General features: G+C 41.3%; 1 protein-coding gene across 8 annotated transcripts in view; it reads right to left on the minus strand.

The window, feature by feature from the left end:
* Positions 1 to 2,393: 2,393 nt before the first annotated feature.
* The window catches only part of LOC144266162 (exocyst complex component 3-like), a 92,223-nt gene continuing 76,878 nt past the window's right edge, over positions 2,394 to 17,738 (minus strand). For 4 of the 8 annotated variants that reach the window (XM_077819416.1, XM_077819415.1, XM_077819417.1 and 1 more), the window contains 7 exons: positions 17,377 to 17,469; positions 16,106 to 16,238; positions 11,155 to 11,265; positions 9,786 to 9,941; positions 6,781 to 6,902; positions 5,400 to 5,588; positions 2,395 to 4,543 (listed from right to left, as the gene is read on the minus strand). In XM_077819416.1, the coding sequence (XP_077675542.1) occupies positions 5,405 to 5,588; positions 6,781 to 6,902; positions 9,786 to 9,941; positions 11,155 to 11,265; positions 16,106 to 16,238; positions 17,377 to 17,469 (799 nt within the window). In that variant the 3' untranslated portion in view covers positions 2,395 to 4,543; positions 5,400 to 5,404. Of the gene's footprint in view, positions 4,544 to 5,399; positions 5,589 to 6,780; positions 6,903 to 9,785; positions 9,942 to 11,154; positions 11,266 to 16,105; positions 16,239 to 17,376; positions 17,470 to 17,738 lie in introns of all 8 variants that reach the window. The other 4 variants (XM_077819419.1, XR_013346438.1, XM_077819420.1 and 1 more) reach the window with 4 other exon arrangements.

Genomic DNA, 17,738 nt, shown 5'->3' on the forward strand with positions numbered 1-17,738 from the left:
TTTGTCTTTTATCATTTTTCTGTGCAAGTTCATTTGAGCACATAGTGAGTATCTCATTGCAGCCACTTAGTTGCTACTGGGGCATTTAGTGCACTGGATGAGGTACACCACATCTTGTGATAGGCATGTGTAGGACCCAGGGATATTGAAAGGTGCGTTGTTGGGGGTGTTGATCATTGTAGAAGCAGAGATATGTCTGCAGGTTTTGCATCTGTTATTGTGGCAGGTTCTGGGGCCGCTTTGAGTTTGTGTGCCCTGGTGTGCGGGGAGCTTGCTTCTGATGATGAGCTTGGAGAAGTTGGGGGGGTTGTTTGAAGGCCAGAAGAGGGGGTCTGGAAAGATTTATTTCAGGATGGGGTTCCCATCAAGTATGGGTTGTAATTTTTCGATGGTACCCTGTATGGGTTCCATTGTGGAGTGGTAGGTGACAACTAGGGGTGTGTGGTCAGAGGGGGCATTATTTCTCTATTGAAATAGGTTTTCTTGGGTTATTTGTGTGGCCCGTTCCATGATGTGATCTACTTCTCTGGTGGAGTGTCCTTTGGTGCCTGCACTGGCCCCTACACAATCCAGAAACAAGGGTAAAACAGGGAAGTTAAAGCCACCCTTGTCCCCTGTTTTCCTGGAAGCACAGCACAGATGGGTTTAAATATGTCACAGGATCATATCTAGAAAGTCCATAGGTTTGAGATCTTTCTCAGATCAGGGCAGATTCACCTCCAAACTCTGCAGTCCAATATGCAGCAAACAAGTCTAAGAGTGCATTTTTCTTCATTTAAGTTTTATTTGAATATTTTATGGCTCCATTGCAAAATAAGAAAGAGAAATTTACAATGAAGAAATATTATTTAAAATAAATATCTTTCACATACAGATATATATTACAGAACACATTGTATATACATACACAGACAGGATTTATTTACCTAACACTATGTTCCAATACATGCCGATTTCCAATTTACATTTATTTATTTAGTAAGCACAAAACCCTTCTCTGAATGTGACTATCAGATAGAGTAGAAGCAACTAATTATCAATATTTATTTGAAGAAATCTTTCCAGTGCTGTGGAATGTATTTTTAGACCAGCTATGATCAGGATGTCTGAAGGGTTTTGTCTGTTTTTATTTATTTGCTCTGTAATGCTTGTTGATTTAAATATCAATAAACATGGGCTCACTATAATCCTATCTCCAAGAAATTGTAGATATAATGTATTCCCCGCCCCTGGAAATAAATGCGTAAGTCATAGCACGGCAGGATGAATACTGTGACTAGCTTGATATACCCAGCACAATTCAGAGCCCGGCCCTGTATATTTTGACAGATGTCCATATTTCTTTGTGTTGCAAGAAGTTTGAGGCTGGATGAGCTGGGGGCAACATGCAGACTGTGCTGTCTTCCAACCTGTGCAAAGTGGGAGTGAATTTTTTAAAATTGTTTTACTGAGTGATTTATAAGCCCATTAAATGTTTAGCTGGACTAAAAATTGCACATTTATCTAATACCTGGACCATCTGAAGCTTTAGAAACTGTTTTCAAACAGAACAGGGAGTCAGCTGTCTTGGAAGAGTAGCCAAATTACTGACTTTTGTTAAAACGCTCTTCCTAATCCTTTAATAGCTGAAATTGACTTTTATGATTCTGAAGTTCTCACAATTCATTAAAAGCAATAAAGAGTCTATTGGGGATTAAATCATTTGGTCCATGGGAATCAAAGATGTGCTCAGTATTGTACAAGACAAAAATAATATTAATACTCCCCCTCCCTCATCTCCTGTCTCTGTGAGGCTCACAAAGTAAAGGCAGCATTCTGCAAAACCTTACAACCAAAAGTAGTGCTTACTACTCATCCCAGTAGTACGAATTTGCATGATTGGGTCCTAGAACACAGACATACTGTAGATCAGGACCAATTACCTCCACCAAAGCTCCCCTCCCATCTACCCAGGACAATTAGCAATATGGGAAGGACAGGGTGGTTGTGAGCCCTTGACACCTATTGAGTGCAATCCCCAAAGAAAGATAAGGCTTTTTTTTTCTTCATCCAATTATTTAATGTTGGGCTGCAGAAGGTATTTGGTCTTTACAGGCCTCAGAGAATAACAGGTCTTTATGAGGAGGTTAAAAAGGGAAAGGAAGGGCCAGCTGCCCTTGTATTGGGCGTGGAGGAAGGCGCGAAGATGGGCCTAGAGAAATAAACTCAGAAGGCTGTGAGTGGAGCTGTGTGAATAATGGATTTTCTGGTTCATTGGCCATTCTAGAAAATTAAAAACACCGAACCGCTTGGGTTGAACTGACAGGTTTCAGAGTAGGAGCCGTGTTAGTCTGTATTCGCAAAAAGAAAAGGAGGACTTGTGGCACTTTAGAGACTAACCAATTTATTTGAGCATAAGCTTTCGTGAGCAGCCGATGAAGTGAGCTGTAGGAAAGCTTATGCTCAAATAAATTGGTTAGTCTCTAAGGTGCCACAAGTCCTCCTTTTCTTTTTGGGTTGAACTGAAACTGTTCAAAATTTTTGGGAAAACAAAAAGCTGGGAAAAAACTACAGTGTCCAGTCAAACAAAACGTTTGTTTCACTGCTGACCACGTCTGATTATTTTACACATTTTCAAAACAGTCAATTTGAACTGAAAAATCAAAATGTCATCTTTTTTGAAAGGAAACATTTTGATTTTCTCTGAGTCCTTTTTAAGGGATTTTGTTTGTTTTTCTCACCAATTTGGCAAAACCAACACAAATTCACCAAATGTTTTTGTCCCTGAAGAGGCAGGGCGCATTGGCCCATTGACATAGAAAGAATATGGGTCATGTTAATAGATCAGATCCAAGGTGTAGGCCAGGGCAGAGCTGTGCAGGGAAAAGTGAATGAAGAGTTCAAGCTGAGATGGCAAACAAGGGAGAGCAATTTTTTGGTATGGTGTGGTGCCACTTTTAGTTAATTAACAACCTCTGTGACTCAGCTAGTGTTTTCTGGTCCTTGAAGGGTCACTTAAGGCAGATTACATGGTCATTCTAAAGTTGTTTGACTTGTTTTTTAAAACCCATATATTTGCCATGGGCAAGGCACACATTCCCCTGTTCACCCTGTGTGTCACCTTACTTGGAATAGGTCTATTTGGGTCTAGTTGTAGAGGGAGGTACCGTTCACCAGGAGTAAGGAAAGCAGAATCTGGCCTTTAAAAGCTAGTTTATTGAAGAAATGAGCTTTCAGACTCAGCAAAGAGCACAGATGAGAGTTTATAGTTTTGTAGTGTGACACCTTTTAAAATTTCATTTTGATTTAGGGGACTTTCCCCCAAACATCTCACGGGGCAGCTTGATTGCAAGTTTTTCATATACACAAAAACCAACCAACTTGCTTCTCTTGTTCCATTCCTAATTAATCATGAGCACACTGAACTGCCAACAAAACAGGGGTAAAAGGCCATGTTTGAGGAAGCTGTCACTGATGCAGAATGGCTGCCTATAAGAGTTGAAGAGTATCTGATAATCGCAGTTCTTTTCTGCACGGCTAATTTGTTTACACTTGTCAGAATGGCAGTGACCTATATTAACACAATAGCAAATGCGGCCTTGAACCAAATCCAGCTCTGAGATTATGACCAGCCTATACATGGGCAAAAAGAAGGGCTATTATTTTCCCATACTGTACTTCTTGTCTATTCACATCTGAAAGAAGTTCACACCGACCCAGAGTGGAAACAGCTATTTTAACTGTCCACTGCACATGAGACTTCCACAGCAAAAATTCCCATGTTAAAGAAATGAGAGTATTACAGCAGGGGAAATTTTCGGTAAACTGAGTTATACGGATGGAAAGACAAACTCAGCTCTGAAGCCAGTTATAAAACTAAGATACTAATTACACTATGTCCACAATCCATTGTAATGGGCTACTGGGGATTGATGTAAGTTCTGTGTTATTAGTATGGCTTTCCATTTAAGCAACTGAATGGGACACAAAAGCTAAGTGCCGCATCCTGCTTCCCCTCTGTGGGCCTGCAAGGCCCCAAATGCTATGGAAATGCCACCTTCCGGCTGAGCAGGATGCTAGGTAGTAACCATGCGCCAAAAGGCTTCCGCAGCCCTCTGCATGCCACAGAGCATGCTACATAGTGGCTCTCTGTGCAGGACTGTGGAAAGGAGCATTGTAGAAGGACTGGAGAAATGGCAGGGGCTTACTGACCCAATCCCCTATGAAGCAAGATGTGGCTCTCTCCAGTGCTTCTCTTCCTAGCAGCCATAGCCCAGCTAAGCAAGAATCTAGCTGCAGGTTTGAGGGAGGATTCTAACCCATGTGCATTCCCCTTTTCAGTTGGACTTCATGCAGGGAACCATGGTTTGGGTTTATGTGATCTTCTTGTCTTGAAACACTCTGGCACATGGTCTCGCATGGCCTACAGGCTGTTTTCAGCAGACAAATACTGTTTGCCATTCCGAGCAACTTTCAAGTAGCTGTGATCTCAGATGTTGCCTGCTGATGATGGAACCTTTGTGACACAGGCGAGGAGGGTGGCTTCTGACTTTCCATATTAGACCTGAGTGAAAGAAAGGAAATGTTTGTGAAACTGAAATAAAACAATGTGTGTGTGTGAATGCACTCTCAATACAGAGCGAGGCGATAAACCTACATAGGGAGAGGGCTCTAATGAGCAGCCAAAGATTTAACATGATCCTATGGTTTGAAGCTGAAGCAAGACAAATTCAGACTAGAAATAAGATGTAAATTATTCAGAGTGAGGGTAACTAACCATTGGAATGAGTAGGCATTGGCCATCACTGGAAGTCTTTAAATCAAGACTGGATATCTTTTCAGACGATATGTGCTAGCTCACTCAGAAGTTATGGGCTTGAATGCAGGAATCACGGTGAAATTCCCTGGCCAGTGTTAAGGAGGTAGTCAGACTAGATGACCATAAAGGTTCCTAATGGCCTTCAAAGCTATGAATCTATGCACTCTGTTGAAATGCATTGGACTAGGGGAGATTTATGGAGGGACCAAATGGAAAAACATTAAGTATTTGTTTAAAAAGAATAGGGATTGTCACTCCTAAGCAGGGGCTAACTGGACAGTCTGAACAGGCCCTGTGCTCTGTGATTCTCTGTGATTAGACTAGGAGCCAAGAGTTCTGGGTTCTATTCACAGCTCTTCCACTGACCTGCCGTAACTTGGCCAAGTCACTTAAGCACTCTGTACCCCAGCTGCTCTATCTGCAAAATGATACTTAAAGACACGCCGAGATCTACAGGTGGAAAATGCTATATAAGAGTTATTAATGCCAATTTGTATTAGAAATCTAAAAAAGTGGCATTACAGTCACATCAACTATTACATTATCTAGCTATAAATCTATTTACACACACCTATAGGCATATGTATTCACACATACTCACCTTTCCTAATAGCAGCAGCAGCAGCCACAGACTCCATATTTTCCAGCCTTTATTTCTATCTCGTCAAAAAACAAATTTTGTCCTCTTTCAGCTTCCACATAATTATCATAAACCATCTCCAACACAGCATTTCTGTCTGTCCAACTGAGAGTTCCTTTGATGTCCAAGATTATATTCAGATGTTCTTTCCTTTCCAAAAGTACCAGGAATCAGACCAGTAAAACAGAGGAGACAAATATGTTTGCTTGATAAGACCCAATTACAAAGAGCAGAGTCTTGGAAACTATTAAACTTCAACTGCTGATAAATTGGTTTCTAACACCTATGGCCACCCAGCCTGTTATAGCTGTATTTAAAATTATGATCTCACCTAGCCAAAGCTTTTCCTGACCCAGTTCTCTAGTAAGAGCAGACCAAGGCTGTTTGATTGTTTGGAAGGTTGGTTTTTATGGTGACTCCACATTTTATTTTTAAAAGCATTTTTTGTACCCTTTCTGCAAAGAGATGGTGACCTCTTGGTCACCTGGAAGATGTTTTTTTTCCTCTGTGTGGTAGTTGCTTGACTGAATTGAATGGTCACTTATCACCCTGTTTAATGATGCGGGCAATAGGAATCCAAGTCAGATGTGATGTAAGCAGGTGTGACGCCATTGAAGTCAATGACATTGAACCAGCGCTAGCTTTGGCCCTAAGAGACTACGATCAAAATGGGTATTTTTCCGAGTACTGTCTGTGCATATAAGTTAACTTGGAAAAATACAGTTACTAGAACAGGGCATCAGAAAAATGATGGAAGGAATTGAAGGAAAAAAAACAGAACAGTTTGACAAACTGAGATTAGCTACAATTTCATTTTTGGAACTAAAAGTCAATTTTAGTTCCTACTGTCAGTTTCCTGTGTGAAATGTAAGTGCTGAACGCACGTTGGATAATGTATAATTAACGACACACAAAAGAACGACGTTAGAAGAATGTTAAGGTTGCCAAGTTAAACATTCAAAAGTTAAGAATTGCCTGAATTAAGATTGTTGGTGCAATGCTAATTTGGCCCCCTTGTGCATGTGCATTATGATATAGTCTTTAATTACATGATCACATGCGACTTTTTTCCTCTGGACCCCTGCCTCATTCAGTGCACAGAATGGGAAATGTCAACCCAAATGGTCAACGTTTGATAGTTATAAGCAACTGAAAACAGGATCTAATAATGGAGGTGTCAGGCAGCCTTAACTATAGATGTTGGTACCAGCTCTGACTATAATAATCCCAAAGCACAGCCAAGAAGGTGCACAGGTAGTGTATTGGATAACAAATATTGTTACAGGATTTATGGCTGTAAATAACCAGCTAAGCAGCCTGAATAATCCATGAAATGCCTTACCTTATATCTGGAAACTTGTGGACAAGAATCACAAGCTGTATTTTCATTGCTTCGATGTCAGTAAGTAGAATAAACTCTAGGATTCCTTCAATAGGATCATCCAGTGAAGCAGTTCTAGGGCCCTAGGGATATAAGAACATATGCATTCGACTGGAGTGGCAGAGGAAGTAGAGTGCACTGTGAAGATCTGGCTTCAGGATCAGACTTGGGTCACCTACTTGTGGACCAGAAAGAGCTACGAGCATTGCAGGGGTTGTGTGCTATTTCCCCCACTCCCCAAATGTAAGAATAAAGTAGAATCTAATCATGCAACTGCATTAGCATCCCCTACTGGTCAATACATGCAACTGCATTATTGCCGGCTTTAAACAAGCCCACCAAAAGAGGGAGGCTATGAGGGGGTGAAATTTGAACAAAAAGACAAAGTGAAAAAAGGGTTTGATCCTGCATGGATCTGTGCACTCCTGCAGGACTGAGCCCTATAAAAGCAAGCAAAGAAATATTCCTTTTTTAATGACATTTGATAAATGAGGATTGGAATGAACTGCCCAGAGTTAGCTTCAGATCTTGCTCACATTTTGAGTAGGAAGGTAATAAGAGTAAATTGCTACTCTGAATTATTTATACCACAATATCAGCATAAATTCTATGGCAAAGCAAAGCTAGGGAAAGTGCTGTTCAAATTAGTTCAGGACAAGCACACATTCCCACGATATCTACTTAGCACCAAGAATAAGACTGGATTTTCCAGGAGCTAGCACGTCTCTGCACTGAACATAAATTCAAAAGATAATATTTAGAGAAAACCCTCCTCTCTCTCTTCCTCTGCATTGCAGAAATACAGACTGCGTGTAGCTCTGCATACCAAGAAAACTATAATTATTGCCGGGTTTTGCTCCCTAACATACTCAAACTGTACAATATTCCCTGTTTGTCAAGCTCAGTATTCTCAAATGTTATTTATTACAGAGTGCCAAAAAGGTCTACACAGAGAGGCAGGAAGACAAGATCCTTGATCTAAAACAGCCAAAGTGTAGGTGACTGAGCAGTAATGCTTAACACAATCTTGTTCGCTCTTCTTTTACAATATATGTAATTATTATTTAGCAAACACTTCTTTGAGGAGAGGGCTGGGAGTTTCAACATATGTTTTGAGAAGGGACTTGAAAGGGGAAAGCATGGACACATGGCAGGCTAGGTCAGGAAGCAGGTGCAACCATGGTAGTAACTGCATGCATAAATTAAGTATGCAGTTGAGCATATATCTTGCATGCACAATTATGCACCTAACTTGACTGAACATCAGCCTGCATTTTTAAGTATATTTCTTCTAGCAAGGTTTTCAGTGCTAATACCCTGATCAATGAGAGAGGAAAGAGCATGGGTGACGGGAGTGGCATTTTACCAACTGCATGCAGATTGGTTCTTCAACCTGTGTATATTATAGATTGTGTGTGCTTATACATACAATTAGATTTTCTTGGATTGCCTGTGCATTGCCTAATTTAGTGATAAGATCAGCTCTTCTTCCATGTCTTATACAATGCTGAGCACAGCATTAATGGCAAATTTAAGAGCTATCTGTTAGAGATTCTTTTTTTGTTTTTTAAATAACATATTTCTGGTGGTCTCTGAAAGTTTTAAGCGCTCTTTAAATGGCCTACTTAATACAATAGACTTTAAAAGTACTAGCAGTTTTCATTTTTCCATACTGAGACTAATGGATTAATTGCAGTGAGTCTGAGCTTTTTCCAAGGGAGACTAAAAATTTTTGTTTATTTATACAGAGTTTGAATCACTGACAACCAGTTTACTGCAGCTCTCACTGAGGATAGAAAGGAGGATTGTCAAACCCAAGCAGCCAAAAATAATGAGTTGGGCCTAAGAAATCATGTGATTGGCTTAAAATTAATAGATTCTTTAAAATAATTAATTTGGGGTCTTTTTATTTGTGCCATTTAGTTTCTGAGCCCTTTGGGTTCATGTTTTCTAGCTTTTCTCTCCAACCGTAAGGCTGGTAACTTAATTTTTTTAAATGAAAGCTAAGAGCCTGATGTAATCACATGACTCCAGTAGCTGGGGGATTAGGAAAAATGCCAGATGTTGAGAGATTTGCTATAAAATCAAAAGGGCTGGCAATACTACAAAAGCCTCTTTTCACATCCCAGACTGCTGTTTGCATGCACTTCCTTCTGATTTCACACAAAACATCCAGCCTCCTTTGGAAATTCATCTGTTCTGGATCCACCTGGCCTCTGCTTTGCTTTATCTTGTACTCACCAGTAATTTATTTGGGAAAATGTACCAGGTAGCCAAGAATTACAGTATTCTTAATTATAATACATTACTAGGCCCTCTGCAGTGCATTTCACCCATCTCTCTACATGTGCTTTACAAACCTTCATGATAATCCTGATCCCTCTGAGATAAGTAAAAGAGATACAGCAAGCCCTTTACCCACTACTGAAATGCAGCAACTTCTGTAGTGGAACACGGAAGCATCCAACCGCCTGTCAGAGCAGGAAGTGAGAAGGATACCGTATCCAACTGAAACTATACTACAGCAGACCTTTGAGGAGAGTGTAGGTTCTATAGGACTCTGCATTGCCCACCTGGCAAAAGTTGTACGGTAGAGCAGCATAGACAACGTCACCTGTTCTACTGAGACAATTGCCCCCTGAAGTACAATGGACCTAGCTGATGTAATTGACTCACCCCAGTTTTGAGCCTCTCACTATTTCCTGTTACAGGGGAAAAAGTAGAAATCTTGTGGTTCCCCCTACATTCCAAAGCTACAAACTAACAATATTTTGCACCACTGATAGCAGATTTGAACTGCCAACATGATGTCTTGAAACATGACTGATGTTTATGTATGGGAAGCTGGGTATCAGTTTGTTAAGTGCTCCTGTTCCATTCAGAAATGTGCCGCTCATTGCCCAGGTTCTTGTACTTGGTGGTGGAAAAAGTAAACATAACACTGCAAAGCCAAATCAAAGACTTACGAAGCATTCTTCAAAGAGTGTTTGCATTGCCCTGTGATCTGCTTCAATTTTGTTGGCAATTTTCCTCCGCTTTGCAGAAGATGACTTCCCAGAAGCAGTTAGGAGAGCCTGAACATACTCAGTGATAATGTTGTGATGGACAGTCTGGATGAGGGTCTGTTCCAGACAAAGAAACAAAGATTAGCCTCTTTGTGCTGAGTGTGGCTATGAGTAAAGGCCGATTCTGGATAGAAAGACACTGACCACTTTGGTTTCACTCAGAAGCAGGCCCCAATCTTCCCCCTCTGAACCCTTTTAAAGAGTCTTGCAGTGCTAGTCTGACACATGGATGTACTATGGTGGGCACAATCTGTTTAGAGACTATGGGCGATGAGGGCCATGTAAGTACTTAAAGGGAATGAGAGAGATCTAGCCCTCAAATATTACTAAGAAAAGACAGTTTATTGGACAAAACTACAGATCATTAACAATTTAAATCAGGTCAGTTTTAGACTGCAGTCAAAGCACGTAGGAAATCTCTAGCCCTACCCCAAACAAACTTAGCAACACAGTCAGTTCTGGCTTAGTGTTCTACCCCAGCACTGCTACCTGACATGGCATTCGTGTGACACAATGTCCAGTGACAGGTTCTAACGAACAAACAGAGTAGCTCCAAAGTTCTATGTTGCAATGCTTTTTCTATCTTTGAATTGAAATTAGTGGTGGTGAAAGGTGCCATATTTACAGATGTGGAATTGGAAGTCTTGTTTTTAACCATAGGACATGCATAGCACAGGCAGCAGCAATGCAAACTTCCCCTTAATGAAAGGAAGGATAGCCAGGTGTTTAGGGTACTAGCTTTCTATATGGGAGACGCAGGTTCAAATCCCTGCTGTGCCACAGACTTCCAGTGAGACCTTAGGGAAGTTATTTAGGTTTCTCTTGGCCTTCATTCTCCACCAGTAAAATAAGGATAATAGCAAGTCCCTACTTCATAGGGATGTTCTGAGGACAAATGCATTAAAAATTACAAGGGTTTCAGATACAATGGTAATGGGGGGCCTTAAAAGTGCTTAGCTAGACAGATTGCTACAGCCATGACCGGGTGAGGCACCTTTTAAGGTAGTCCAACCCCCTCCCCTGCCTGTTTCCATGCCCCTTCCTTTCCTGGCTTCTCTGCTAAGATCACAACAAGAGTTGTAATTGTAACAGTGGTTTTTGTGATGTTGACACCTGTCTGTTAGGAACCGGACTGAGACTATCAGGACTTCTTCTAAACTGCTTGGGGCTAAACGGGAGTTGGGGTTAACTCTGAAATACGTAGCAATCCCAACATCCACTAGCATGGTTTGTGGTGGTTTTTCTTAGTAATATCTTGCTTATTTCTTACCTCATAGGTCTCTGTATTTTTCATCTCAAACCTTGAAAAACTGGACCGTAAGCAGTCTAGAAATCTGTCAAAATCACTATGACCTTTTCTGAAGTGAGCCTTCAGTGCCACCTGAGGAACAGGAAATAACTGACGTCAACGGCAGACCATGTAGAGACATCACAGAGCTGGTATATGGGCTTTGTTTCTGTTTGCTCCATCCACTTTTAGAGGTGGAGTCATTCAAGTGCTGCAGCTTCTTCTTTTCATTCCCTTGTTTCAAATGATGAGCAAAGCGAGGAAAGCAGGGAAACAACTAAAACCCAAGATGGACTAAATCAACGTGCTGAAGCCCCAACACTGGAAGACCTCAGACTGTGGAAGAGACCGGGTGGGGAAGGCAATATCTTTTACTGGACCAACTTCTGTTGGCAAGAGAGGCAAGCTTTGGAGCTATACAAAGCTCTTCTTCAGGTCGGGGAAACTTACTCAGAGTGTCACAGCTACATACAAGGTGGAACAGATTGTTTAGCATAAATAGTTAACACATATTTCAAGGAACCATTGAAGGTGAAGTGGCCCATTAACACCCCTCCAATCATAGGGAAGAATGGGTGGGAAGGAAGTGGGGGGGGTTGTTAATGGGTTATAGATTTTTTGCAATAAACCATAAACCCAGGTCTCTGTTCAGTCCATGATTTTTAGTGGCTAGCAAAGTTATGAATTTAAGCTCCCAGACTCATCTTTTGAAAGTATTGTACAGGTTTCCTTTGAAGATGAGGACTGATAGGCCAGATATAGAGTGATCTCTTTGTGAAAAGCGTTCACCCACAGGTGACAGGGAGGTTTTGTCTTTTATCATTTTCCTGGGTGAGTTCATGCAAGACTGTAGTAACTGTCTGGTTTCACCCACATAGTGGCTACTGGGGCATTTAGTTCACTGGCTGAGGTACACCACATCTTGTGATAGGCATGTGTAGGATACATGGATCTTGAAAGGTGTGTTGTGGGGTGTGTTGATCATTAGAGCAGTGGAGATATGTCTGCAGGTTTTGTATCTCTTGTTCTCACAGGGTCTGGTGCTGCTTTAAGTTGGTGTGTCCTGGTCTGTGGGGAGCTGAAGAAGACATCTGAGTAAGCTCCAAAGCTTGTCTCTCTCATCAACAGAAGTTGGGCCAATAAAAGATATTACCTTGTCTCTCTAATATCCTGGGACCAACACAGCTACAACAACATTGCATGAAATAACGGAAGATACCTAATTTTGCCATCTGAAATGGAAACTCCACAGCATAAAGAAAAAGGAAGTGAAACTTACTAGCGACATCTACTTCCTGAGCAAATATGAGAAACAAAACATCATCCCAGAGGTCTCATCATCTAACACAATCTGACCACTATATACAACTCCAAATATGCTGAACAGCTTGGCAAATGGACTTCAGAAAAACTGAGGAACCACTTACTGCACCTCACATGCTCCAGAAGGAACCAGCTTCCTCCAAGAAACAACTGATTTCCTTCACAAACCCTGCAACATTAACAACCTCCCTCAGAATACCATTCTTCCCACCATAAATTTCACCTCCCTGTACACCAACATCCCTCACAATGATGGCATAACTGCCTGCCTCAAATATTTACAAGACAATGGACAACCCTCAGATATCCACCCCAACACACATCACCAAATGCATCCGTTACACCCATTCTCATCCATAACAATTTTACATTAAACAATTAAACAACGAACACTTTGTCCAAACCATGGGAACAGCCATGGGTACTAGGATGGCTCCCCAATATGCCAACCATTTCATAGCCAACCTTGAAGAAGAATTTCTGGACAAATGCACCATGAAACCAATGATATACCTGAGATACATCAATGATATTTTCATCCTCTGGAAAGACGACCTACGTGCACTCATAGATTTCTACCACAACTTCAACAACCACCACCCATCCATTAAACTGTCTCTGGAACACACCCACACCAGCATCAACTTCCTGCACACCACAATCAACTTCAGCAATGGAACCCTACAGACAACTATATACAAGAAACCCATGGACCACCACACTGACTGTCATAGATCCAGTCATCATCCAAAACACACCAAGAAATCTGTAATCTACTCAGGCCATGTCTACACTTATAAGCTTACAACAGCACAGCTGTACCGATACTGCTGTGTCACTGTAAGATCAATGGTGTAGCCGCATTATGCCAATGGGAGAGAGCTCTCCCATCAACATAATAAAACCAACTCAACAAGCGGCTGTAGCTTTGTCGGCGGGAGAGCATCTCCCATTGACATAGCGTTGTGCACAAGAGCACTTATGCCAGCAAAACTTATGTTGCTCTTAGAGGGGTGTTTTTTCACATTCCTGAGTGACAAAAGTTTTGCTGACATAAGTGCTAGTGTAGACATAGCTTCAGATACCACAGAATATGCTCAGAGAAGAGAGCCTAGGATATACACCTTAACACACTCAAAACCACCTTCACCAAACAAGGACACTGCACCAGACATGCAGATCGCATCACGGAATGGGCCACTCAAATATCCCAGGAGAACCTGCTCCTATACAGAAATGAAACCCCTTCTGACTACATACCCCTAGTTGTTATCTACCACCCCACACAGGAACCCATATGGGGTATAAACAAATGACTACAACCCATACTCAAAGGGGACCCCATCCTGAAAGAAATCTTTCCTGAACCCCTTCTTCTGGCCTTCAAACACCCAACATCCCCAGGAGCATCATCAGGAGTAAGTTCTCCACAGACAAGGCCACACCAACTCAAAGCGACACCAGACCCTGCCAGAATAACAGATGCAAAACATGCAGACATATCTCCACTGCTAAAATGATCAACATCCCCTTCCCCAACACATCTTACAAGATCCGTGAGTCCTACGCATGCCTATCACAACATGTGTTGTGCCTCATCCTGTGGACTAAGTGCCCCAATAGCAACTGAGTGGCTGCAATGAGATACTCACTACGTGCTCAGATGAACTCACAAAGGACAATGATAAAAGACAAAAACACCCTATCACCTGTGGGTGAACATTTTTCACAAAGCAGTCACTGTATATCTGACCTGATGTGATTGCAGAGCCATTGGCCATTATCTTTGAAAGATTGTGGCAATTGGGGGAGGTCCCGGACGATTGGAAAAAGGCTAATGTAGTGCCCATCTTTTAAAAAGGGAAGAAGGAGAATCCAGGGAACTACAGACTGGTCAGCCTCATCTCAGTCCCTGAAAAAATCATGAAGCAAGTCCTCAAGGAATCCATTTTGAAGCACTTGGAGGAGAGGAAAGTGATCAGGAACAGTCAACATGGATTCACCAAGGGCAAGTCATGCCTGACCAACCTAATTGCCTTCTGTGATGAGATAACTGGCTCTGTGGATATGGGGAAAGCGGTGGATGTGATATACCTTGACTTTAGCAAAGCTTTTGATATGGTTTCCCACAATATTCTTGCCAGCAAGTTAAAAAAGTATGGATGGGATGAATAGACTATAAAGTAGATAGAAAGATGACTAGATAGAAAAGCTATAAAGTAGATAGAAAGCTAGGCTCAATGGGTAGTGATCAACGGCTCAATGTCTAGTTGGCAGCCGGTATCAAGTGGAGTGCCCCAGGGATTGGTCCTGGGTCCGGTTTTGTTCAACATCTTCATTAATTATCTGGATGATGGGATGGATTGCTCCCTCAGCAAGTTCGCAGATGACACTGAGCTGGGGGGAGAGGTAGATATGCTGGAGGGTAGGGATATGGTCCAGAGTAACCTAAACAAATTGGAGTTCCGGCACCTATGTGTACGTTTGTAGTGTAGATCCAGCCTGAAAAAGTTTCCCAGTCCAGAAAAAGTGCTCTGTGTAAGCTTGACATTTTGTCTCTCTCACCAACAGAAGCTGGTCCACTAAAAGGTATTCCCTCACCCACCTTGTCTGTCTGGCATCCTGGGACCAGCACAGCTATAACAACACTTCATACAACTGTGGAAGGCAGACAGCCTCTCAGTGGAGCGATAGCTATATCAGTGAGGCCCACACAGAACTGCCAAACTGGATCAACCCTGGGGTTCATCTAGTCCAGCAGCCTATCTCCAACAATAGTCAGCACCAGATGCTTCAGAGGAAGGTACAAGAACCCTACAGCAGACGTATGCAAGATAATCTGCCCTCCACATTAAGTCTCATCCTGATCTCTAACAGTCAGAGGCTGACTTAAGGCCTCAAGCATGAGGTTTAAATTCCCTTCCCAAATTTTGTTTCCATTGGCTATGATAACTCTGGATATGCTTGATCTCCAGATAAATATCCAGGTGCTTTTTGAATCTTGCTAAGTTCTTGGCTTTAATGACTTACTGTGGCAATGAGTTCCACAGTCTAATTGTGCACCATGTAGAAAAGTATTTCTTTTATCAGTTTTGAATTTGTCACCTTTCAATGTCACTAAATGTCCCTGTTCTTGAGTTATGAGACATAGAGAACAGAAGCTCTTGATCTACCTTCTCTGTACCTAGATTAACCCAGGGGAGACACACACACGGGCTTTGACAACCATCTGATATATTTGCAGTGGTCTTCATCTTTGGGAAGAAGTGAACAATACACCAAAGATAAATGGCATCACATTATTTAACTTTGTCCATTGAGAAATTCATAGCCATTAGAAATTAATATTTTTCGCTCCAGCTCTTGGGATTTGAATACAGGCGGGCAGCCATCGGTGCATCTTTAGTAATAGCGAAAAGACTATGGCTCCAAAAAGCAGAGTATTAGAATCCTGAATGATTAAATAGACAGAAGCTCCAAGGTACAGATCTAAAATATATCAATTCCTCAGTCCTGCAGGCAAAGCCATACATCATCCCCAGGATCAGGATAGGAACATCTGCCTGACAGCATGAAAATATCATTAAATGTTAACACTGGTCTCAGATACCTTGACTTTAGAAGTAATTGCCTGCAGAAGAAGTTCTCTGCTCTGTTCTTCTGTACTGTCTATAAATTCCTTCACTTTAGCATCAGTGTCAGCACTAACATGATAGATGTACATTAGCTTATGCCAAGCAGCTCTGTAAAAAAAAAAAAAAAAAAAAAGAACAAACCAAAACCAAAAGTCACATTGGGCCATATTTTCAGTCCATGGTCTCCTTTAAGGGCTGATCCAACTCCCATTTAAGTCAACAGGACTTTTTCAAATGGTTGAAGGTTGTTACATGCTTAACTGCACCACTGGATGAGGGCCTCAGTGCACAATCACTTGTGCATATATTTTTGAGTGCTCTCGTTAATGTGTGCAACTTTACACAAACAAATGCCACATTTGTACATGCAAATCAAACATAAATGGGTTTTGCAAATACAAATTCTGTCATTTTCCCAAATGAGAGGACACAAAAAATAGCACACAAACAGGATTTGCACATGTAAGACAGCTTGCAGACAAATGGAGACTGGGTCAGGGATCCTTTGTACGTTTGGCCCATAACAAATGCAAATAGAATAGCACTGTACATTAAAAAGGCCAAAGCTTACAAGCAAAAAATACAGACATACACAATCAGAACATTCTTCAGATCTACATAATCATGCAAGTCCTAGGTTAACGTGTTCACAAATCAGAAATCATCATTTTTATTGTCTGGAAAAGGTTAATGTGTAATTTTTATTTTCACATTTTAAAAGAATAATATACATATTTTCTACTCAGTGGAGCCAACATAACTCTTCAGTTTAGGATTCATAGTGTTAGCAACATGTTATGGGACTCTTGCCTTTGCTGTAAGCTACATATCACAGCGCATATATTATGAAAGAAAAAATTACTTGCACATGACTGACTCTAAAACTGAAGTAAATACTGTGGCTATTTTTGGGGCTAGGGATTTCTGGCTGACTCAAAAAGATCCCTAGGTAATCTGACACAGAAAAACCACCAGTGAGCCTGTTTTCACCACTGTCACAAAAACTACTGAATTGAGCATTTTGGTGCCTAGAACCTCCTCTCTCCTTTTATGCTTTGTTGCTTCCTGTTCCTTTTAACAAAAAGAGGTAGGATGTTCATATAGGGCTTGATCCAGCAAAATCACTGAAGCTCTTGCTTAACTTTAAGCACTCAAGTAGTCTCATTGACTTCAGTGGGAGCTGGATGAGGCCCATAAAGCAGAAAGTTCACTTCACTTCACATGTCACACTGGTCTGTTTTCTCACCTGAAAATGCAGCAGTTCTCAAGTATTTGCAGATTGCTGTCGGTCTCAGAAAAGGTGTCAAGTTGGAGAAGGCTTCTTACTTCATGTTTATAGCTAGATAAAACAAAGTAATAAAGACATGTTTAAATAGCAAGGTCTGACAACATTACAGAGTCGGCTAGCCTGGCAGCAAACAGACCAAATATTCCATTATTACTTTGATTCTTAGCGTTCACAGTTTTACTCTTCTAGGTGCTTTCTAGAATAGGAAAAAGATACAGTCCCTGCCCTAAGTAGCTGGAAGGGATAGGGAAGTGTTACAGTAATAAGACTGGGAAGTTACTTAGCTTAGGCATTGTCATTGTAATGGTTCTGGGGATTTT

This window comes from Eretmochelys imbricata, chromosome 6 (genome assembly GCF_965152235.1).
Source record: "Eretmochelys imbricata isolate rEreImb1 chromosome 6, rEreImb1.hap1, whole genome shotgun sequence".
In the NCBI taxonomy this organism is placed as follows: Eukaryota; Metazoa; Chordata; order Testudines; family Cheloniidae; genus Eretmochelys; species Eretmochelys imbricata.